At 39.9% G+C, this 24,650-nt stretch overlaps 1 protein-coding gene across 5 annotated transcripts in view; it reads left to right on the top strand.

Annotated features, from left to right (window-relative positions):
- The window catches only part of PHAF1 (phagophore assembly factor 1), a 38,708-nt gene that overhangs the window by 7,896 nt on the left and 6,162 nt on the right, over nt 1-24,650 (top strand). For all 5 annotated transcript variants that reach the window (XR_013931943.1, XR_013931944.1, XR_013931945.1 and 2 more), the window contains exons 4-14: nt 2,495-2,578; nt 7,199-7,242; nt 7,540-7,619; nt 12,176-12,270; nt 14,858-14,955; nt 16,794-16,906; nt 18,934-19,067; nt 19,814-19,897; nt 20,597-20,679; nt 21,430-21,473; nt 23,510-23,553. Coding sequence is in view for 2 of the 5 variants with exons in the window: in XM_080411147.1 (XP_080267273.1) it covers nt 2,495-2,578; nt 7,199-7,242; nt 7,540-7,619; nt 12,176-12,270; nt 14,858-14,955; nt 16,794-16,906; nt 18,934-19,067; nt 19,814-19,897; nt 20,597-20,679; nt 21,430-21,473; nt 23,510-23,553 (903 nt within the window). In the remaining 3 variants the exon portion in view is untranslated. The remainder of the gene's footprint in view (nt 1-2,494; nt 2,579-7,198; nt 7,243-7,539; nt 7,620-12,175; nt 12,271-14,857; nt 14,956-16,793; nt 16,907-18,933; nt 19,068-19,813; nt 19,898-20,596; nt 20,680-21,429; nt 21,474-23,509; nt 23,554-24,650) is intronic.

Below are 24,650 nucleotides of genomic sequence, written 5' to 3'. Positions count from 1 at the left end.
GTATTATTCCAGTTCAGTGCCTGATACTGGTGCAATTTTTTCCACATGCCACTCAGGGCCTGCAGTTGACTGTCTGGCTATATCCTCACCCTTGTGCAGAACATAGTGTGCTTTGTTAGCAGCTGAGCACAAAGAGCTGCTGCTGCAGCTCTTAGATGATCCAAAGCTTTACATAAACTTGGCCATGCATAACTCTTGTCTACCTAAACTACACCTGAAACGCCTTCATGTCTTTCTTCTTTGCTTTCCATAAGAATGCCTTTGAGCATAGTGATCAAATGTTATTTAAAGTTGTTGCATCTAAAGCACTGAATTTCTGGTCCTGAAACTCCAGCAGCAAGTATTTCCTTTCAAAAATATATGATAATTAAATGCAATTAGATCTGCCTATGGCTCTCTTTGTAACTTGACATAAGCGGGATGCCCAAACTGTGCCAAAAAAGTTTTTGATGAACCCTTTCCTGTGACTAAAGAATTTTAACTCCTTTTTGGTCAGTTTAGGTGGGGTACTTAATCACCTTTGTATGTTTTCTTTTCCTCTGGATTTGTGTCAATGGGATTGTTCGGTGATAACAGTTTTTCCTGCAGCTTTATGTAGATTAGCAGTGCAACTGCATGTCTGAGTTCCTTCAGGGGGGACTCTCCTTCCTGGCATCATCTTTCATACTTGAGATTATATTTTGTGTATTAAGTCACATGAACTAAATTTGTGCCCTTGAAACTTTTCTTCTATTAGAAAATATGCCAGCATAGAACAGAAGCTCTTTGCTCTACTAATTATCAAGCTTTTCCTCAGATTTCTTTTTAACCCACTCAAAAGTACTTGTAATTCCATAATTAATGAAAGCATAACTTTATGAAAATTCTGCTTAGAAACCAGTGAAATGCAGAGCATATCCTATATCAGAACAACTCTGTTGGTATATTTAAATGCAATATGACACGTGGTGGGTTTTTTTGCTCTGTAGCCTTTCTAAATTGGTTTAAAAAAAAATAATTGGATTTTTTTTAAAAAAAGGCTGTCAGGATCAACATTAGACCTCTTTATCTCAGGCGTATGGTGATGCTGCAGTGCTGCTTCCATTCTCCACGGTATCATAAAAGTTTGCCAGCGATAGTGAGGTATTGATGCTGCTGTGCGAGGCACTGTCAAGTTTTCATTTAGAAGACAGCTTCCGTGCCGCATCACCAGTGTTCAAGAAAGTGAGTTCAGGCTGAACCTGCTTCAGGAAAAGCTACTGGAGTGATCAGTGGGGTTTGGGAGATCGGCATCACGGGGGAAGGAAAGCCCTGTGCCTTGGTTTGACCTAGTGATGTGAAGCCTGGGATCTGATCACTTAAATGTGTTGTTCGGGAGGGTGTGGGAGGTGCGCATGAGAATGCAGAAAACTTACCCAGGCTAGAAGACGGTGCTGGGGTGAGAATAAACAGGTTTGAAGACTGAGGATGAAAATTAGTCTTCTGACAGTCAAAACACAGACCTTCTCCCAGTAGTGCAGAGGGGAGAATAACAGTTTTTAATATCTTATGCGTAATTCATGGAAAGAGCTGTGTGGTGGGGCTGCCAGCATTAGGAGCCCGTATGTGCCGCAGATGTCCCACCCCTATTCTGTCTTTTGCTAGATAACTTCTTGGTGCAATTCTAGGGCATGGATATTGCTGCCTCTCTGTTGTTCAGCCTTTTTTTTTTTTTTTTTTTTTCCCCTCCGAGGAGACAGTTGTGAAGGGTGGAGCTTTGTGGAGCAGATGTTTTAGATGGTACACAATCAAATAGCTGAACTGGGGCCAGCTGACTGTGTATGCATGGGTTGTACTGGTAGGGGAGTGAGCAGCTTCCACAGTGTCGCAGCAGACTGAGATGGCGTAGAGCCTATACAGACACCAGTGGAGCCAGTGGAATGTCTCCTATTGACTCCAGCAGACTGCAAATTAAGCTTTTAGTTGTTATGATTCACAGTAACTAAGGAAACCTAAATTCACAACATAAGAGTCTGAAGCCTTCCTTTTGAGGCTCGAAACAGACTTTTTTTAAATTATTTTTATGTATAAGTGGAAAGCCCTCTTGCCATTTTTTTTTGTCAACTGTATGCTTGGTTCTGATGCGAGACTTGTTGAGCTGGGCTATTATTTTTGTGTGCCAGGAGCGCAACAGACTGTCCCTGAATGATGTCTCTGATGCTAAACTTGGAATGTTAATTTTCAAGGTGTTTTGGGTTTTTTTCTTATCACTTGAAGTAATGGACAGCTACTCTTTTGGGAGCTTTTGCAGGGTCCAGATCTTAGACAAACACTTCTATTTCTTTTCATAAGGAAACTGAAGGGGTTAAGAGGTTTGGCCAAATGCATTTTCGTTAGGCTTATTGGTTGAACAAGTGGTTCTTTTCTGAGACTGTTTTATTTTTCCAGAGTAACCAATTTATACAATTATATATATAATCTTAACAAAGAAGCTTTGAAATGAAAAACCTAATGGCTTTTTTCTTCTGTTTTACAGTCACCTCTTAGCCATGACCTCATCCTTAACCTGACTCAGGATGGAATCAAACTGCTGTTTGATGCTTTCAATCAGAGACTTAAGGTAATAAACCACCCTTCCTGCAAACAAAACAGTGCAAACCAAAACCGTAGACTATATTGACGACAGAGTGTAAGTATGTGGCTCTTTTAGACATTTAATTTGCCATGGGTAGTTGTTCTTTTGTGACGGTGGACTGCATTTCTTTGCTTTGCGGGTTAAATCTTTAACATTGCACTGGGCACTGTAAGAGTGCCCTAGGAGCAGGATGGGCCAGTGTGGTCTCACTTGCCCATCTTGTCTCAAGTTGCAGCAGAAGCTGCAAAAGGCCATTACTAAAGCAAAGCGTAGGATTTGAAATCAGATCATTGATTAATGCAAGCCAGATAGTGTTGCTTTCTGCCCAGGTTGTTCCTTTATCTGGGCTGCCGTTTTATTTTTGAAAGTAAGCTTGCTTCCTCCTGTTCTTAGTTTTCAATTGAGGGCATAAAAACTGCCAGAAAGCCATATTCAGGCCTCTTGTGAGCAGCTGCCTCCTGCACTGACTTTAGTGTGTTCTGGATGAGTTTTTATTCTTGCCATTAAAGTCCTTAGCCCAGCAATATTGCTTTGGTTCTTTTAGGTGACCAGGTGTTGATCTGCCTCTCTCTTTGTGTGTAGTTAAGATGAAGAATAATGGGTAGGCTGGTCACCAACCTCCCGTTGTATTTGTTTGCAAAAAATGTGTTACAAAAGTGGTATGCTTCATTCATACAAAATAGGTGACTGTGGAACTGCAGGCATAGGACTAGATCAATACAAAATTTTGAAAAGCTTATTAATGAAAACATTTGAAAGATCTATACGTAACTTAGTTGTTCAGGGTGGTCCTTTTTGGCAGGACCAGCTGTGCTGAGCAGTTGTCAATGTGGTTCTTGCACGATGTGTGTAAATTTCTGTGTGCCCAAAGTTCCCAGGTGTTGATATGGCTGACTGGTTGAGAGTGTACTCTAACTGCTGTGCTACTTACCATATGAAAGCAGAAGTGTGGAGTTAAATGTGATGCTAAAAAATGGAATACTTACCCTTTAGGTAAGTCTGGAAGGTGTGCTTGCATCCGTACTTTCAAGCTTTGGAACAGTGGTAGGTGTTCCCCTTATGTTTGTAGAACAAGAACTTACAAGGTCTTGTTCCCCTTACTCATGTTGCCAATAAAACCAGCAGCAAAATGTCACCTTCCACAATGGCAGCCTAGTGCTTTATCCCCAAAATGACTTTTAAGAGTGTAGCAGTGTGCTATTGGCTGAAACTTGAGCTCTTCATATACTTTAAATGTACATATAAAATTGTTGAATAGCAATCCAAATCAGTAGTTGTTAGAAGTACTTACTTCTCTAGTAGTAACCTGTAACACTGTGGTATTTTTATTGGTTTTTTTATTTTTAAAAATCTTTTATATTAACTATAAAAATACACATTTTGAGGAACAATTTTCAGTTCAAATTGAGCTCAGATGGGGGACAGCAGAGTACTTTTTGGCCGGATTTCAGTTTGTAGTTACCTTACGGTAGTTTCTGTTCATGAAGTCATTCTGTAATAATGGGGGTTTTATTTTTGTCAGGATTTAGAACTTAATTATTCAGACTGTGTATGTGAATTTACGATTTTTAAGAGGCTATCTTGAAAAATCTGTCTCAGATGCATCTTTATCAGTGTAAAGGAAAATCTACAAAATCTTTCAAAAATATATTTAATTCTTAAGGAGACTGAACTCAAAACTGACATAATTCCTTCAAGTGCATGGGTTGCTTACTGACTTTTTTTTTGAATGTTGCAATCTTGTAGTGTTTTTGAGGTGCTGTAACTAGTATATGCCATGTCTCTTAAGCTCTGGGTTTTCAGAGTCTGACAAAAAATAATCTATTGTGGTGTGTTGTGGTTGAGTGGTCTAGTAGTACCTTTTGTTTGTTTTAACTATGGGGAGTAAAGCTGTTTAAATGCATACAATGCTTTGAAAACTTACACTTGTAAAACGGTTCAGAAAGCATTATAGAATAAATTCTGTGGGCTTAGTTCAGAAGTGAGCAACAGGACTTGTGTAGCTGTAGAATAAGTAATGGCTGTTAAGATGGTATGACTCTGTGTTTTCAGTGTTGCTCAGCAGCAGCAAAACTGGAAAAATCAGGATGCCTCTTTGCTTTGTGTGTTGTTTTTTTAATACACACTTGCCATTAAATTTGGTTGAGAAAAAGACTGAAATACAGGCTTCTAAAATGGAAAGTCTTGGCAGACCCAAAGAATTGCAGGGTCTATTTCCTGGTGCAGGAATAAAGCCATAGCAATATTCTTAAAAAGTTTCTTCCCTTTTTTTCAGGGAGGGGAGGAAGGCTTGTGCAGAGTCTCTCTACTCAGCTTCCATAGCCAAAGCACTGCAGGAGGTGCTGCTAATGTGAATGAGTAGATCCAGGACCAGGTTTTGAAAACATTGCTATGAAATTGAGCAGCGAGGTCTCTCGCATACACTCTCTCTAAGGTGGAGAAAGAGTTAGATTTCACAGCGTTGGTCTGTTATTGCTGGTTAGTAGATACCTGAACGTTTTTATGAGTCTTGCTCAGTACTAATTATTAAAACAGTGAGTGTAACAAAGCATCAGATTTTACTCATTTAAACCAACTGCCTTCTGGCTGTGTAGTAAGCCCATCAAAGAATAGTCCTTGGTCTTAGTTTTTGTTCCTCTGCAAGTAAAAAGAATCATGTTAATCCTTTTGTCAGTGTAGCTTCTGTAGTTTTAAAAATAAATCCTCTTCTAGTGCGATGGCCTGTTGCAGTGTTTCTTCAATATATCTTTCATGAGTTTTATGAGCTCTTTTGACTGCCTTTAAATTTTGCTAGGTTGTGCTTGTTTCTTCCTCTGCTGTTAGTAAAAAGAAATGTTGACGTGAATAGATCTGTCTGAATCGTGGGAAGAGGGCCGATGGCAAATCGGTGCCTGTTGGCTGCTGTCAGGGTGTTTCTCTCGTGGGGGACCTCGTTTGTGCAACATGCTGTTCCTCATGCACTGCTCCTTCTTCTGCTCATCCTTTTGTCTTCTGCCACCGCTGTGTGTTTCAGCAGAACTTCAGGAGAGTGCCCAGTGCTCTCTGGTTGTTGCTGCAAAATGAGATCTGTGTGGCGAGTGGTTTTCTCTATTTTCAGAAACATTTTCTGAGGGGAAAAAGACAGTGTGCAAGGTCACTAAAAAAATGTGAAGTCATTCCTAGCTTTTCATAAAAGTAGCCTTTGTTTTTAACAAGCTGTGCAGTAAAGGAAACCTGGGCATGTCAAACAGCATTTGGAATAAAATACTGGATAACCACGTTTTTCCAAGAAGCTTAATTTGAAGTATATTTATTAAGAAGAAAAACTTGATAGCTCTTCTTTATGTCGATTCTGCCAGAATGTTCATTTGTTACTTGCTTTGTGCTATACTTGTTGCTTATGTCCTGAAGAGTGTGGGCTTCCCGAGCAAACAAAGTGCAGAGAACTCTTCCAAATTTTTATGAGTCAACAGTGTACCATCAAATGTTGACTTTTTTTTTTCCTAGTGGTTTAAGCATTGCAAGTTGTCTTATTTAGGGTTATTTGCTGGGCATCTCCCAAAACCAAGACTTCCTTCTTAGCTGGTGATATTTTTAGGCTTTAAAACCATGTTTCATAGCAAGTTCCCTGGGGAATTCTGCTTTATTCTCTAACCGAAGAGAGAGTCCTTTCTGAATCTGCCAGTGATTTGTTGGAGGATTATACAAAGCAGTAAAAAGCACTTTACCTTTTCTTTGCAGCGGTTATGATGTGCTCTACGTATTTTCCTTTTCCTGCTGACACAGGAACGCATCTGTAGGGTGGAAGAAGCTTGTGTTTGACCATGGTTACTCACCAAAAATTATGTGCTTAAAGCCCAGTCTAGCCTCAAGATTCAGTAACAGTCACATAACAATGATACGAAATCACTCAGATGGGCGTTTGCAGTACTGTATTCAGAACAAAGGATCCATACCTAGTATTATCTACAGAGAGGAGCTCCTTGGGTTATTCAGTAAGGTCTAAAATATTCAAATATCAGAACTAGGTATCATGGCTTGCTTGGGTTCTTTGTGGGCTGGTCTTCTGATTATCTTCTGTAACGCTGGAGAGATTGCTGGATGTCTCTTTATGAAATGGATTACTACTACTTAATCTTGCCGTGTTCATCTTTTACTTCAGAAGGAGTTTGGAAGTTAGAGCAGAGCAGTGGATGCTAGGACTTCCTGCATTCTCCAGGGTAATAAGAGCAACACAAGGAAGAGCCTACTGTTTGACATTGATTAGAGGGTTCCCTAATTAGCTGACCTTTGCTATTACTTTCCTTTGAACTTGCTTAAGAGTAATTTTGCAGCAATAGAGATGCTGGTGAATTAGTGAAAAGATGGCTTTCTGCAGGTCAGCGCTGATTTACGCGGGATCTGGAGGTCCTGTACTGAACCCATAGTTGTTCTTCAGTACTTGTTTCAGATGTGCAGTTGCTGAGTCAGTTTTCAGAGTTTTGTCTCTGTGTGATTTATCCCAGCAGAGGTCTCTTCAGGAGGGGAGCGAGCAGCACTAGCTAGGCTGGCCTTGTGACAAGAACTTGCCTCTGTTGTGACTAGTGGGAGTGTGAGGTGTGGTAATGTTTGTTTCCTGTCTTTCAGGTGATTGAAGTTTATGACTTGACTAAGGTGAAGTTAAAATATTGGTAAGTGATGTAAGGCCTCCTACAACTTTTTCTTGATTACAGTGACTGGTTTCTCTCCCTTTTCTCTCCTGAATTCATTTTTTCAATCATTCCTGTTAAAACCCCAAAATAACTGTCAAAAAAGAAGGTAGATAATTATCCTTTCTTGAACGTAACACTTGGTTTAATTACCATTTTATTTTCCTTCAGTCTTGGAGACTCTTTTTTTTCCAATTTAAATGTAGTATTGCTGTTAATAAACTTTTGTAGCATCTGTTCAATATTCTTAAGGCAGATTTGTTTTGTTTTCTTTTTCAGTGGTGTCCATTTTAACTCTCAGGCAATTGCTCCAACCATAGAACAAATTGATCAGTCGTTTGGAGCAACACATCCAGGAGGTAAGCTGAAGTGTTTCTGAGAAGCGCACCTAGATTGACAGACTTGTTTCTAGAAATTCTTTCCTGTATGTCTGCCTAGAGAAACATGTAGACACTTCTGTGGTCAAATGAGCTGAAGTTGTGTTCCGGAACGGTTGTATTCTTATAGCTGGGATATCATGTAAAATGTACTCTAAGTTTAACTGTGACTCTTTTTAAGTGAAATAGTGAGACAGAGAGTCATTGGCACAGGATGGTGCGTTCAGATATTATTGATGATCTGTTTTGAACAGCCAGTACCAGAAAATTGTGAGCTTTATTGTGTAAGAACAAGAGCATCAACCTTCTTATGCATGGTCAGCTCTCAAGTGTCCTTAGGGATTAAGTATGCCATGAAGCCTACAGACATCTGAGCTGATCTCTGCGTGGGGTCAGCCAGGACTGTTTGCTCAGGCTCTGTGCTCTGAGAACATGGTTAACACCCCTGCTAGGGCAGGGTCAAGTCTGAGCCTGTGTGTAACTGGCTCACATCTCCTTCCCGTTTCTGGGAGCGCTGGGGAGGTGTGAAGTCAGCCTAGGTGCGGCATGACTGGGACAAGTTTAATTAACCTGGCTGAACCCACTCTGGCTCTTGCACTGCTACTTGGCTGTTCACCACCACTGCAGCAGGAAAAAGACTTACCTTTCAGCTCCTTGTTTGTATGTGAAAATGGAGAGTGTATTGCAGGGGTTTGTTAGGTGATCAAAATAAGCCAGTGGTGAAACATTGAAGAGGATCTTTACAATTAAACTGCTCAGGAGCCTTCAAGAAACAGAGCCGCAAACTGGCGTAACAAGAAAGAAGATTAACTCCATATTGGCAAGATACCCTTTTTAGAGCATAATTTTCTATTTTTAGCTAGCCCAGTCCATTTGCAGTAGTCAGGCTGATCCCAAATAGGCTAGTGTTCTCAGTGATTGATGGTGATTGCATATCCAGTCTCTGTTCCTGTTCTCTGCAGGCAATCTCTTGCACGTTGCAGAATAGGATTTATTAACTGTGGAGGGTCATGTGGCTAAAGTAATATCACTGCATAAAAGCCTGCTGTAGCAGATGAGTATCAGATGGAGATAAATGCAGTTTGGATGGCTTCTAGTCATAATACTCCAAGGACCAGAATTGGCCTTTTTAAGCTTTACTTTGGTCATGGTCTTGACATTTCCTCTTAGGTAGAAACTCCAAGATATATAGTTAGAGCTGTTATAGAAATATCATGTACAAGAGACTACATAGAATTTGGGAAGGGTGAAAGTAGTTCCATATCCTTGACAGTTTGTTATTTTTACTTGCTCTATGACGATAGTTAATTTGCAAATATTTAGAGGTGAAGTGCCTGCAAAATTGTGATGATATGAACCATAAAAATACATACCCAGCTGTAAGCACTGCTTTTGATAGGAATAGCATGTTTTATTACTGCATGGAATTGTATGCAAGCACTTAAAAACAGTTTGGCACCACATGTCCTTGTGCTGAATTTGCCAGATCTTGCGCGTCTGTCATACTCAATTAAGAGAACTTGCCCACTTGCTTCATCTGATGATAGTTTTTCATAACATGTTCTCATCCAGTGACATGTAGTATGAAAATGCCTTTATTAAAATGTTGGCCTCTTACCATTTGACTAGTGCATTATTCAGTTTCCTCACTGCAAGGTTGGTATCTTCCATTAACAGCCTGCCTAGCAGCAGTAAATGCTCTCTATTAAGCTGCCTGTCATAAACAGCTTGAACTCTATCACGCAATGCAAGTTGTGATAACTTTTATTTCTTCGTATTTTCTGAAACAGTAAAGGCAAAGAACCAGAACAGTTTTCAGCATGTGGGAGGGATGATTACCATGTTTTCATGTCCCACAAAAATTTGAGTTGGGATGGGGAGAGAGAGGTGGGAAGCGAAACCTTCCTCCTGATGTGACCGAAGTACCAAGTGCCAGTTTTCATGAATGAAAGTGTGACACAACCATCCCATTTTTTCTCTGCCCTAACACTTCTCCAGAACTCCCAACACAAGCTCTTGAAGTTTGAAAGTATTTTCTTGTTCATGTCAGTGTTAAACTCGACAGAATTTCAAACAAAATTGTTGTCTTTCACTTAAAACCAAGGTGGTTGCAACAGAACTTTCCTGCAACAGGATACAGTGATAGTTTCAAAACTTATTTCAAAAGGTTAGCCATGGTTTTGTGTTGAAACCAACCTTCAGCGAGCAGTTCTGGTTTTGCCAAATCAGTGGTTTTGAAAAAGAAGAGTCATGAGGAAAATTGCAACCGGCTTCATTACTTTTTATGTTAGTTTGAAACATCGTAGTATTTTTGTCATGGGGCTGACTGAAATATGACCACTTTGGAGGTTGATGGCTTTGTCAAAGCCAAGATTTCATCCCACATTTCCATGATTCTCTGACCTGACCTCCTGCTGGGAAGCGCTTGCTCTTGCCAGTGGTTCTGTTGAAATCGCATCCTGTTCTGAGTCCTCGTGGATGTGGCTGTTTGCCGAAGTGCCATTCAGCATGGGTAAGCACTGTGCGATTGAACTAAAGAAATAAGGTAAAAGAGAAAAACCACCATCCTTCCCTCCTGCCACAGTGGCCTTGCAGGAATAGGGGTGGTTCCTGTCTTCGAGCTTTGTAACTTTCGGAGACTTCGGAGCCTGCCCAGGCGCCCATGAGGTGCCAGGAAAGTCTTGTGTCTGATACCAGTAAGGCTTGACTTTTGGATCTGCCTCTGCCTTTATCAGAACCGTGTCCGTTCTGCAGCCTCGCTGTTGTCGGTGGCTTTGTCCCATCCTGCTCTAAAGAAATGTTTCCCAGCTGGTCACACTCTGTTGCTTTCCTGGAAGGCAAACTCTCCCTCACCGGGAGTACAGCAGCAAAGAAGCAGTCTTTTTGCTTTTGTCAGCAATTTTGAATGGAATTATTCTGCAGGGTACCTGTATAGTAAACAAAAAGAAGAATAATTTTTAAAAAAGGCTTACCTTGTTCAGGCATGTGGTTGTGACATATGGTCTTGAGGGAAGCATGAGAGAACTTCGTAAGGATAAAACCTTTCCTTGCCCTTTAAGCCTAAGCATCCACAAACATTGCAGGGGATGGGAACCGATGCGATGTGTATAATCAGATATCACACTTGGCGTGACTAGGGGAAAAACACTGCTCCAGCTGGCTGTGGGCTTTGGAAAAGATGCATCATAATTCATCACATGAGAGAGATTTGTGTAATTTTCCTGCCGATCAAAACATTTCCCTCTCCCTGCACGTTTTCCTTTGAGTGACAGGCAGGGAAAAGGCTCTTAACCAGCACATTCTGCAGAAAAGGCAAATAATAACTTTTGAGAGCTTAATGCTTTATTGCTCAACTACTATTTTTCTGTCATGGGTGGTCTGGCATTGTCCAGATACCTTGTGACTTGTCTCAAGTTGAACATCTGAAAGGCACTTGGGGTGGGGTGAATATTTATATTTTCTCTCTATGCTCTGTCATCTTAAATATAAAATTGTAAGGGAAAAAAAAAGGGAATATTGAATCAATTTCCTTTGGTAAAGTAGAAGAAAGCAGCTTCTTTTGTCGGAGTGTTTCTTTATGTTTTTTTGCCTCTGTTTTCAAACTGTTTTGCAAATGAACCAGCCTCTGTGTGTTACAAGAACACTGTGTTACCCCCAGCAGCTACTGGGCACAGGTTGAAGTTTGATAGCATCAATCCCAAAACTGTTCCCAAGCTCCCAGTCTCCTGGGCTTGTTTTTAAACTTTCCAGTCTCTCAAAGCAGTATGTTTTGTTAGAGTAAGTACTGGGATGACTTCTGTTGCTGTTTATAGTTGATGATGTGCAATTTATTGCAATAAATTGGGACATCTCGTGATGTGATGACAGCTAGAAGCCTGTGCGTGTTCTAATTTATTACTGCTCTTTGTAAAAGCAGACTGATCGGCTAGTGTTTCTGGTGATGCTATTTTTAATTACCACTCTTAAGTGGCCTAGAACCTGAGTGTCTGAAGCATTTCCTCCTTGTGCTGTACCAGTCAGGATCACGAGTAGCTGAACTGGTGCATGCGAGTGGGAGCTCCTCTGGACAGGTGGAGGTGGCAGGGAGGTACCTGTCAGCTCCCACTGGAACGTGCTTCCCGGTGGGGTGAAATATGGAATTTATCAGCATTCTGGGCACATCAGTCTGAAGGATTTTCTGGTTAATATTGTACATTCACATAACGCTGAACAGGGGTGTACTAACAGTGGCTGTTTAAACTGCTTGAGGGATGTTAAGGTGTAACTGATTGTGTCATCCTGTATAATTGTATCATTGGGGATAGGTTAGCGCCTACAGGCTTGCATAGGCAGCTGTAATGAATCTAAGGTTTCTTTTATTGCTGTGTTTCTACTGCAACAAATAAAAAGCAAAACTATTACTGTCCTGTGTAATTGTGTTCCTCCTACATCTTGAGACGTAGTTAATTCATTGAGGTGATGAAAGTGCTGTTAGACGTGAACTGGAAAAATTTTCATTTATTTTGGTAACACTGTTTTTACTTTCTTTTCCCTTTTAGTGTATAATTCAGCTGAGCAACTGTTTCACCTCAATTTCAGAGGACTGTCGTTTTCTTTTCAGTTAGACTCCTGGACTGAAACTCCGAAGTACGAGGTCAGCAATCATTCTTAGTTAATGGACAGTCTTTTTGCCACTGGTATTTGCGAAGTATCACCTACAGAGTGTCTTGCCTGCAAGCAAAAGAAAATAGTAATTTAAAAGGAATTTAACTCCCCAGTTGTGCTTATTTGTATTTTATTCGTATTCATTCAAAAATTTAAAATTTTCTTCCCTTTAGCAGAAGGCGTATGCTTAGAAGTGTTGCTTGCATTGTGAACTGGGACTAGCGATTTTGTTGTTGAAAGGAGTCTTCTAAAAATGAGTGCTGTCTGTGCAAATACGTAAATATTAAGCAATCTACTGGAGGGCTGTTCTTTTATCAGATATTTTTGAATCTCATCAAAACAATTATGCAACTAAACTAGGATAGAGTTCATGAAATACATTTTCATCTTAAGTGTCCTTCAGTTTGAGTGCTTTTAGAAAGCCAAATGAGCGAGCTTTATTTGTAATACCTGTTAGCATATTCACCAAATGTTCAGATGAGTTACTGAGTAACTAAACATTACTGCATTCTCTGAAATCTTTGGAAATCCCTCTCTGTAGTGGAAACAAGATCAAGTCTTCTGTGATTTCCACCTACATTAATGAAAACTTATGTGTAACTTGTTTTGTGTGAGAATGGAAATGCTCTTGGTTGTATTATCGAGGCTTCTCAGTTAAAAATAATGCATGCTGTATGGAATTAAAATAAAAAGGAGCATATAAAGAGCCAAAACAAGGTGGGGAGAAAACAACCAATGTGATGACACATGTTCTGTGTCACAGCCTGGTACTTCAGTAGTTGTGTCTTGATGTGCTACGAGAACGGGGTAGCTGGGGGAAGTTACTGTTTAGCAGTAGTGAAAGTCAGTTGGGTCTCAGAAATATTGGAAGGTAAATAGAAACCAAATAAGCCAGACAGAAGTAATGTCCCAACAAAGAGTAGTTGGGTTTCATGCAAGAGTTCCTAGGACGTTTGTGAATAACATGGCTAAGTTGCTAAGGAAGACAATTGTTATACCAAAGACTTGAAAAGATCACAGAATCATAAAATAGCTCAGGTTAGAAGGGGCCACTAAAGGATCATAGAGTCCAAATCCTCACTCCTTGCAGGACTGCCTAAAAACTAGAAGATGTAAAAATAAAGCTGCTAGGATCAGTTTTAGCCATTGCATCTGTGTCTTGTTTTGGTACGTGGTTCAGTTAACTAAGAAAATAATTGGGGATACTTACAGAATGCTTGGTGCGAATATGCTTTGAGAGGGACATAGCATGGTTCGTGGATGATAGTTCTTTGTAGCTGCTGGAACAGCGGAGAAAATTTTACCTTCTCAAAGCCTTTCATCCAGTTGTTCAAACAGGGTTTGTAAAATGTTGTTTGTGCAGAGTGAAAGGCAAAATTCTCCCCAGGATTATAAACGAGTTGAAACAGGATAGTTTAGAGAACAGAGTGGTACAAAACAGTCCACAGGGAACCTGACTATTTGTAGATCCTTTTAGGGAGGAACATTAGGAAAGACTGAGGAGTGAAATGAAACTGGAAGATGGCAAAATCTTTCAAGTTCAGAGAGGATTCATGCTGGAATGCTGAACTACCTAGCAAAACAGTGTAGTCTTTACACATGGAAGTGAAAAAACTGAGGAAAACTTTGGGTGTTGCAAGGTGGAAGTATGTTCAAAAGCTGACTACTTTAGAAAGCTGTGTTTTGAGGTGTTCATGTTCTGGGCAAATTCAGAAAGAGGATTGAAATCAGGACATCTCTAGATTTGCTAAGTAGTGAAGGTTCCTGTCTACATACTTAGAGTAGCTAAAATCATTGCTTTGGGTTAATTTCTTTCCGCCTAAGTACAACTTTTTCTGTTTGCCTTTTATGTGATGTCCTGCTAAAGTACACCAGGGTAATAGTTGGCATATTGCACATCTTGGTTTTGTTGAATGCTTGTGACAAACTTAGTTTCTTTTCTGTCCAGGGCTAGTAAAGTATGTTGAAGTCTTGGAGAAGGTCCTGTCATCTTCAGAGTTGAAAGAAATAGGCTCTTACTGTACTAGAAGAATGGCTCTGACTTCCTTACCATGCTTTCTTGTTTTATGAGAACACTCAAAGTCTGTATCAAAAGCAGTGTGTGTAAGACTGTGGTGATAAGGAGAGCAGAAAAACAGATAAAGGCGTTTTACGAACCAGCAAAAATGTTTAAAGGCTGAAATATTGCAGTGGGAGGCAAGAAAGAAGGTTCTGCCTTAAAGATACAGCATTACAGTACAAATATGTTTATGTTAGTAGTACAAATATATTGTTAGTTGCCAGTGATCAAGAAACTTGAATCCTCAGTACACCATGGCTAATTGTTCGGCTAGTGCCATCTCTTGGTGGACAAACGCAGTGAGCATTTCACCCCAGCCTGCGGATCCCGGGGTGGTGTAATGTAAAGAAGCACCATCTAGAAGGGCTTTTAATTGTTGGGGTTTACCCTCTTTGGTTTTTTTGGTTAGAGACTTACCTGAATTGGTAAGCATATACTGTATTTCTAACGTAATCTATAACTTTGACCTGAAGTGTCTACTGTGTCATGTAACAAGAATGATTTTGTATATCCGCAGCCTAACTTTGCCCACGGTCTAGCCTCTTTGCAAATTCCGCATGGTGCGACTGTGAAACGTATGTACATCTACAACGGGAACAGTCTGCAGGATACCAAGTATGTACAGCTCGTTGTGCTGTTTTGATCATTTAGCATATACTCTTTCTTCCTCATTTATTTAGGGTTTTGTGAATGCAAAATACACACTTTTTTTCTAGTACAGTTTGGGTCTTTTGTGAACTTTTGATAGTGTACGGAGTGCCTTTAGATACCAGCCTCTTTCAAATTTCCATAGGTGGTGTCCTCGGACATTATAATCAAATATTGATTTGATTTCTGTTGCTATAAAACCAGCTTGGCTCAGCTGTAGTAGGCTTCAATTGACCTGAAAATGAATTAAGTAAAGGGGAAAAATAGTAAATCTGATAAGAGAAGCAGTTGGGCTATCTTTATTGAAGATCTGGATGGGAGGATTGAGTGCACCCTCAGTAAGTCTGCAGACAACACCAAGTCGGGGGGAATATTGACCTGCTGGAGGGCCAGCAGGCTCTGCAGAGGGGTCTGGGCAGGCTGGACCCATCGGCCAAGGACAATTGTATGAGTTTCAACAAGATTCAGTGCTGGGCCCTGCATGCAATGCTACAGGCTCAGGGAAGAGCGGCTGGAAAACTGCCTGGCAGAAAAGGACCTGTGGGTGCTGGCTGACAGCTTGGCCCTACCAAGGGTCTTAAGCCTAAAAATACATTTTTAATTATTTTTTATAGCTAGAAGACTTAAGCCATATGCATAACCTACCATATATTCAATATATTTGCAGTTACCTGATTGAACTTGCTATTCTGAGGAAACTAACCTTCATGGCTAAATATTAATGGAATAGTTATATTTTAATATGGTTAGTGTTTTCATGGTATTGTATTCTGTCGTCTTTTAAGGAGTAATCTATTGTACGACATCTGATGTTTTTCTCTTTCTAAAAACCTTGTCCCTGAGGTTCCTTACTCAAGGAAAAATTGTAAGGACTTCTGTAAATTCTTCCTTTCAGCTTATAAATACCCAGACTGTTAAGGTGGTAGTTTTTGCAGAGGCAGTTGTGTTTTAATGCCAGGAGGAGATTAATGCATCATTGGATTACTGCTCAGAAGGGAGAGAACCTTGTTTATGCAGATGTTGTCTCCTAATTAGAAATAAGTGCACTTCAGAAAAATGTTGTTTTCTGTGCCCATCTGTGACGTGGTGGGCTCTAGTAGAAGTGCTAATTGTTGCGTGGGGCTCTGGTGTGGGTGGGTGTGAGAGCTCAAAGCCTGACTTTTAGCTCAAGTCATTCACACAGAGGAGAAGTTCATATAAGAAGTGAATTTTACAAAGCATATACAAACTAATATACAAAGCAGCATTTAAAATTCTTACTTGGGGCTGTTACACTTTTATCAAATATAACTAACTGAATTAAAATCAGAACTTCTCGAGTAAAGCAGCACAGTTGTGTTTGGTGTACCTGCACAAGCTGATGGCATGTTCTAGGCAAGGCTTCCCAAGAGCAGTGAGAGCATTGTGCTTTTCTGCTGCATTGGGGTGATACACCGTGTTCAAGGAGCAGGTATCTTTAAAAACTATATGACTTCCATTTTTCCCCGAGAGAAGTCTGAGATGACAGGTCCTTACAGGAGGTGTGCAAAGGCTAGATACAGTTTCAGTAGTTCCTGGAGTCTCTAAAACTTGCTGTTTGTTTCATTAATAGTGAAGGTCCTGCATGTGAGTGCTGGCTTGTTCCTCTTCCTTTTTCCCCAGGCTCTCTGATCGTTGTGTTTAATATAATTTTTAATCTTCAGTCTGAATTAAATGCAGCTTTGTCAAAATGAACGTGCTCTGTTCCAGTGAACTGCTACCAGCTTGTTAATGGAAAACTTGAAGACTAAGCGGAATCCTATGCACACTCTTATGATTGGTTTCAGGGCTCCCTCGATGCCTCTCAGCTGTTTCCTCGGTAACGTGTATGCTGAGAACGTTGATGTTCTGAGAGATGGAACTGGACCCTCAGGTTTACGGCTTCGCCTACTCACTGCAGGTACTAGTGACACTGAGAACATGGAACTGATTGCTTTCCCTGAGGAAAAGAGGGATAAACATGTATAAATCAAGCGTAGGCTATTTGTGATGACTTTACAGGTGATTTCAAAGTGTTCTATATACCTTATTTTGAACTATTGAAAACAAAGCCCAGTGAAATCCCTGTCAAGGTGAATCTGCCTGCTGTTGCGTTTCCCTGTCCCTGGAGAAATCACTGAGGACTGTAGCCCTGTTCTCAGTAGCTCCACATCCTTAGAGTCAGTCTGCAGAAACGGAATTTGTGTCCAGGCGTACATATAGAGTAAACCAGATGCAAGTATATCACTGAAAAAAATCCATGAGAAATCAAGAAACCTTATGTACGTGTGCATTTTTCGAGATTCCAGAGCTGTATGATGTTAATATATTTGTGATTAATTCTGGAAGGCTTTTAAAAATGCCTGCAGGAGACTACAGCAATGCTGCAGCCTTAGACTGCACTTTAAATTCAATTCTGTTTTCATTTGCTGTAGGAGGCAACCGTGAAAGTGACAGAGGCTGATGAGTACCTTCTCCTTGTGTGTGCTTTCAGAAATGGGAAGGGTATGCTTGCCTAGAAATGAGGGAAAGATATAATGACTGCAAAGGAGTCTTGCTCAGTCACCATAACCTGAGACATAACAATGTTAGTAAGAAAAAATACAGAGATCTTTTCAACAGTTTTCACTAGCAGGTTCAGCTTTTGACCGTTCTGATTGCTAGCTGTATGTACATTGAGGAAACACTGGGAATACATTTGCAATATGCAGAAGTTAAAAAGGAGAAAATTTAAGATGAAGGATTAAAAAATATGAAGAAAAACGAAGCAGGTGTTTTCAAGCTACTTCGCTTCTCTCTGTAAAGAGGAGTATAACGGAGACCTGCCTAGGACAGGGAACATACATCCTCATGTACTAGGGAAGGAGTTAGCTTTAACATCACAATAATATAAACTACTTTGAGAAATTGGACGCTTTTACGGTAGAGTGTCAAGTTTAGTTAAGTGTTTATATATATATATGCAGCTTAAAGGAAATGTTGTCAATGAATAAAAAAAATTGTTAAATTATATCACTAATGTTCAGACTAAAACTTGCCAAGAGGCAGTCTGGACATGTGCTGTTCTTGTCTTGCTAAAGTTTGCAGAAACTCCGTTGTAGAACACGTTACACGCCTGTTCTAGCACAAGTTTTTTGCAAGTGTATTAGTTTGAAGAAACCCGTGCTTGAGACATCAAGGATGACTCAATCAGATTTTTCTGATTTATTTTATTCAATAACTACTACATAAATAATGCATAGTGGGAAAAGCTAAGTGTGTATTTAGAGCACATCCTGCATTTTGCAGTCACTGCTGCACATGTGTACGTGCATTCTCGTAAGTGTGAGGTGCTGCGTTCCTGAAAACGCATGGGGTCACAAACTGTAAGATCGTTCAATTTCTTAACATCTGCTGACGGATGTCAGCAATTCATCTATGTAATGGCTACTCAGTAAGATCCATTTTTAACAGTGGTTGCGTAGGAACATACTTGCTATTTATGTAATAAGCTATGGAAATCTTGAGTAAAGAATGCAGGTTCTCTGACACAATTAATATGGATGAGGAATTATATTTTATGGGCTTTACTTCTCGAGCTGGAGATACATCTCTAGCTGCTGAAGTCGAATGTTTTAGGACTAGAAATAATTCCTGGCACTTCCTGCTAATAACCAGCTGATCAAATTGAAGTGGGCTAGGAAAGCACGTCCACGTGAATGGCAAGGAAGTGAAGATAGCATTGCTGAAGTTGGAGGTTAAGATGGAGATCTGTGCAATGGTCAGCACGTACATCACTTTGATAAGAAATGTTTAAACTGTTGCAAAATAAATGGTTAAACTTAGCTTGGCACTGTTCAAATACAGCTGTTTGGTTTGTGATAGAGGAATGCTAAGCTTTTTGTATTCTTTTGCTGATGTGCTCTCTGATTGGGAAGGATGAATTTTGAGTTGTTTTCCATTCCTCAGGTTGTGTCCCGAGTGTTTTAGCTGATGCCAAGATGCGGGTATTGGAGCGTTGCGTGTACTTCGGTGATTCGTGCCAGGATGTGCTGAGCACCTTGGGGTCTCCGCACAAAGTCTTCTACAAGTCCGAAGATAAGGTGAGGGAATTCCTTCAGGTGCAGGACTGGATGTTCAGTGCTGTCTCAGTTTAATCACAGGGCCTGCATTTTGCGAGGCCAGTGAAATTAAACTGCCAGGTAGCACAAATTATGAGTGCTTCACTTGACATGTAATAGGCCAGGATGAACTGTTACATAATTTGGTTTTAAGAAGTTTTTTTAGGCTAAATTGATGTAAATCTGTTTAAATTTAAAAGAAAATAAGGATAAAATTGCATCTTGGTAACTGGTTTTACAATTGCTTAAAAATGGGAGCACTTTTGAGTCCAAATGAGCCTTAGCAAGTGTGTACTGCCTATTTTAAATTACAATTTATGCAAAATAACTGAATTTCATCATGTTAAGTCGTTTAAAAATAGATAAAAATAGGAACACTTTTGAATCCAAATAAGCATTAGCAAATGTGTACTGCATGTTTTTAATTATATTTTATGGAGAATAACTCCAGCATATAGTTTGATCCTTTCCTAAATATTTTTACCTAGTAGTGTATAAGTAAACCTTTTACTTGAGATAACTAAAAAAGAAAAAAAAGCTGACGTGTCATTGTGCCACTGCAAGCAGGTGATGGTTCTGTCATGAAGCACTATATCTTACATATTTGAACAAGGGCTTCAGATTATTATTATGGCAGATCGTGGCAATTTGGTTTAATGTAGTGATGTTAATGGCATTCATCTTTGTCAGCGCTATTAAATACCTCTGAAAAAATGTGTTTCTTGCAGATGAAAATCCATTCGCCCTCGCCCCATAAGCAAGTCCCATCAAAGTGCAATGACTACTTCTTCAATTATTTCACACTTGGAGTGGTGAGTGGGAAGCTTCCATAAACATATCCTTGTAAAGTTCGGATGTAGTTACACGGCAGTTCTTTCAGAAGGCTAAAGGCTGTGGGAGGTGAGACTGCAAAACTCTTGATTGCTGCCTTGGGAGCCTCTGGCTGTGAAAGCGATGCTGACTTGCACTTGCAAATCCAATCAGTAATGTCTTACCATCTCTACCAGTGGATGGAGGGCTCTTTGTGCTTCTCCATTCTTTCAGGTTTTCTCCCTCTGCCACGCCTGATGCATAATTATACTAGTTCTTGTTTCTGAAATCCACGCTCCTGTCCCGCAGAACCGAGATAGGTGTGTGCCATGACACCAACTGTGAAAGTGTGTTGAGCTGTGGGACATAGTTCAGCCTTCATGTCCCTCCTTACCGCGATTTTGCTTTGGTCTACATTACTGTAAATAGTATGCAGAAAAACAAGACTTCCTTAGAAAACTTGCCAACGTTTAGCAAATGAAACTGCAGTTGTGATTGACTGCTGGAGGAAATGTGTGTTTATTTGAGTTTACAAATAATCTCATTTTCAAATACTACTTTTCATAGTTCCATTCAGTTCCAATGAGATAGTTGCATATCTCTATATACAGGTACTGTTGTAACCAATCTCAGGTTAGCTTGGGGAAAGCCACTTTCCTCTGTCCAAATTGCTTCATGTCTGCCTGTGTTTTCTTCGACAGGATATTCTCTTTGATGCAAACACTCACAAGGTGAAGAAATTTGTCCTGCATACAAATTATCCTGGTCATTACAACTTTAACATGTGAGTGTAAAGAACTGATCTCTTAAAGAGCATTTTAGAACATTTCAAAATGAAGTGCTGGGTTCCCTTTATAGAAATCAAGTATTTTTTCGCAATGGTTTCAGCCATCATTATTAGCATGGGGTTTTTTCAATTATTTTCTTCTTACTTTGAAATGCCTTCATACTGTCAGGTATGTCTTAAAGCAGTAAATGAGGTAAGGTAGTTCTTGGTTTGGCTATAACGTGCAAACTCTCTTGCTAGAGGCAAATTTTATATTAAGCAGGAGTGTCCATTTACTGGTAGGTAGGCTGCTGGTTTTTCCTGACATAGATTTTTTTTTAATCACTAACTGAAATAATCTCATGCTTTTGAGGATATTTTTAATACTGTCTAAATGTAAACTCCTTAGAGGAGGAATGTGAGTTAAAGAAGTGATTGGATACCTGATTAAAACAGTGTTAGTGACAGAGAAATCTGTAGTACTGATTCTAAGCTGAGTATTTCTCCATCCACTCCGCGTAACAGCAGAGCAGTTTGTGCTGAAGGACCTCTTGTGTCCTCTAGAAAATTGTGTTAGGACATTTCCAGGCTGCTGCCTTTTCTGATGTAGAAAATAGAAATGAGAACTTTTCTTTAGCCTTGAGACTCTCATTTTTGTTTTATTATTCATGTGACTTTTCATTAAACTGGTTATGAGCCCTGAGTTTATGCTATGCAGTTATGTTGGCTTTTCTGTTTTCTAATAGCTTTACGATTTGCACTTTCTAGTTACCATCGCTGTGAATTCAAGATTCCACTAGTCATTAAGCGAGGTGAGTAGTTTATCTGTTGTCTGGCTTCAGCGGGCGTATACCACAAAACGCTCAAAGGGGAGGTATGATCGGTTTACATTTCTAATGCATCCTTCGTTATCAGAGGATGCAGAAGTTGAAAGTCACTGAGACGGGGAGAAATTTGGGGGTTAGGTGTCTATTTAAGTAAAAAAGCTACTTCAGGACAAGTTAGCAGTTCTCTGATTTTACTTACGCTACCTTGTTTACTTACTTGGATCATATAAATATTTAGCTGCAACATCACTAATTTTCTGTAATGCTGCCACTCTGCTAAAACCAATTACCTTGTGCCTGGAGCCTCAAAATCTGTAAGGCAGCGTTACTCCGAGCTGGTCTGTCCAATCCACTGTTGAACTTCTTAGTGTTGAACTTACTCCTGGAAGGCTTGTTCAGGAGACAAAATACAAACGGGTTTGGCTGGGAATGAGAACAAGCATCTCATCAAAGAACAAGAAGAATATGGTGGTTCTATATGCTATAGACAAAGTACATCTGGTGTTTACTTGCAAATCTCTAATTGAAAAAGAATACATATTATCTGTAGTGCTCATTCTGCAAGGTACTAAGGTGTGCCCAGCTCTGTGCGTGTAAGTAATCCCAACAAAGCATGAGGAACCTTGTTTAATTGAAGATTATAGTGATCAAGGTGGACATCTAACGTAAGAATTAATAGGTGTACTAGGAAAGTGTGTATCTTGATCATCTGGGGAATATTGGGTTCTGGCTAGAATTTGGCCAGAGGTGCTTTCTTCATTCTGGTTGGCTTTCACTGAAAGCATTTTCCTGGGGAATGGACAGTCCTCCTGTGGCTGTCACAGCAGTGTGAGCGTGGAAAATGAATAATAGCCTGGAACAAACAATGTTTCTGTAAGCAAGCTTATATGAAAATTGATTTGGGCTTCAGCCAAGAGAACAAGCATCAAAGCTCTCACTTTTCAAATTCTTTTCCCTTAGGTTATTGTGCAGTACTTCAAAGGCATTAATTTCTGATTATTTTTATTCACCTCAAGTAATAGCATGAATCTCTTCTGAATGTGTCCGGGTCTTGGGTGTTTGTGTAGTTTTTTTTTAACTCGCCTTTCTGGTCGCTACCTTATGTTCAGGACAAGTAAAAAAAATGTTAAAATTTATGAAGACCCCACATTCTTCCATCTGGTGTCAGTGCCTGATGCAGCTTTATTAACTCCCTGTTGTAATTCAGCTTCAGACAATAAACTGACAGCCAGAGTTCAAGTTGCCCAGACACTGAACTCTTTCAACATAAAGAGAGCATGTTTATTTAGCAGGTGGAAAATACAGAGAATCTTTCAATCAAGTCAAAGACCATTTGCTCAGTTTGACTTGTTTAATGTCTAGGTCCATTCCCACTGCTTCAGGAAGGTGCTTTCAATATTCAAAAGTCCCCAGATCTATGTATGAAACAGTGCTTGAAACCACGAGCAAACAATTTGGTTTTAAAGACTGGAAGTGTAAATGTAGTGCTGTCTTCACCTGCGGCTTTTTTATTATTTAATGTGTAGACTGCAACTCCCAAGCTCTCTGCTATTTTTACTTCTGAAAGAGTGGCATTTTAGCTCATTTCAGGCCTGCCAGCTCCTGAGTCTCAAGCTGTCAGGTTTAGCCAGCTTATTTTTCAAGTGCAATGGAGTGTTTGGACTTAATGAGCAGCACATCATGTTCTTTCAATGAGTGGCTGTGCTAGGCTTGTTAACTTCGTGCAAAGAGATGTCATTTGTTTTATGCTGCCGTTCTTCTATGTAAGATTACAGCTTTAAACATATATAGCGTTAGAACTTGGAACTTGCTTTAAATAGGTTTTATTTAATCGCCTTAACTGGCATTTAATCGATGATGTTGCCAATTCTGGTTGCTATAAATGCTGGTAAATTTCTGTGTGATCTGATCTAATGCTTCTATGTCTCCTGCTATCTGAACTAAACTCCCAAAATAAAGGATTAGATATAGGAGACTGTTCAAGCATCAACTGTAAAGGTTTTTCTATTTTTCTTTCATAGATCGTGCTGATTCACAGATGGAAACATGTACAACATACAGCAAGGTAAGTCTGTGCAGAAATGAATGTTTTCTTTTCTTAAACCATTCTATGCTGAATTTACAATATGCTTTGAAGAAACTATAGCAGTTGTGCCAGATTGTTTTAAAACAGAAAAATTGAAGGCCAAAAGTTAATGTATGTTTTGTGGTTTAAACATTTTGTTGTGTTAAGGGTTGAAGGCATCCATGATAGCACACTTCAAGTAAACTAAATTACTGTATTATTGCACGCTTTGCATTTTAAGATAGCTGCAGGTAGAAATTGAACAGTAAAATAAGTGACATGGGAAAGCTGTAGCAGTGGTGGCTGAGTGTTAGCTGGAAGAGGTATTTCTAAACACAATTTTCAGAGCTTTGCTACTTATGTAACTCGTGAAGACACGTAGTATTTAACAAGAGGGTCCAGTGCCCTTCCACTTTCTTTTGAAGGGTGCCAGTAATGGGACGTTTCTCAGACAGCAGCAGGCCTTCAAAAAATGTCATTGCCAGCGTGACGCCTCCTGATGACAGCAGACTCCTTGAAGACTGTATAGCCTTGCCACCTAAATGAAACTTCCCACTGGGCAGTTGCTGCTGCAAGTTTGAGAGCTACATTAAGTTGAAAAACTTCTCAAAAACTGTGTTCAGCAGTGTCTCTGCAGTTACCGTTCAGCCAGGGTCAGTGCTGCTCTCTTGGCTCCTGGGGTGCCAAATGAAGGCTCTCCTTGGCATATTTTGGGTCCCATACTGGGAAGAAAAAATTGGAGTCAGCAACCTGGAAGCTGCCATTCTTTGCTTTTTGATTTGAATTACTTATACCCTTCAGTGCTTTGACTTACCTCCGTCTTGTGTGGGATACTGGCAGCTTCTTATTAAGTCTGCTTAAAGTGATGAAAACTGCTGGACGTTCCCAATCATTAAATAGCGCAGCTTTCCTCTTCTTTTCCAAACTTGTCACTTAAATCAAAGACAGACTTTTGGGAGAGGTAGCAGTGATGCTATTTTTTCCCTCTGCAAAGGTATGTAAGAGGATATTTTGTTGAAGTTTCCCACAGCTGCTTTGCTCTCTGAGGTGTCCCTGAAGTGCTACAAGACTTTCCAGCTACACTTTACCCATAAGAC

The sequence above is a fragment of the Falco punctatus genome (assembly GCF_963210335.1).
Source record: "Falco punctatus genome assembly, chromosome: 14".
NCBI lineage: Eukaryota > Metazoa > Chordata > Aves > Falconiformes > Falconidae > Falco > Falco punctatus.
The sequence above is the reverse complement of the archived record's forward strand: the minus strand, read 5'-3'. Positions and strand labels throughout refer to the sequence as shown.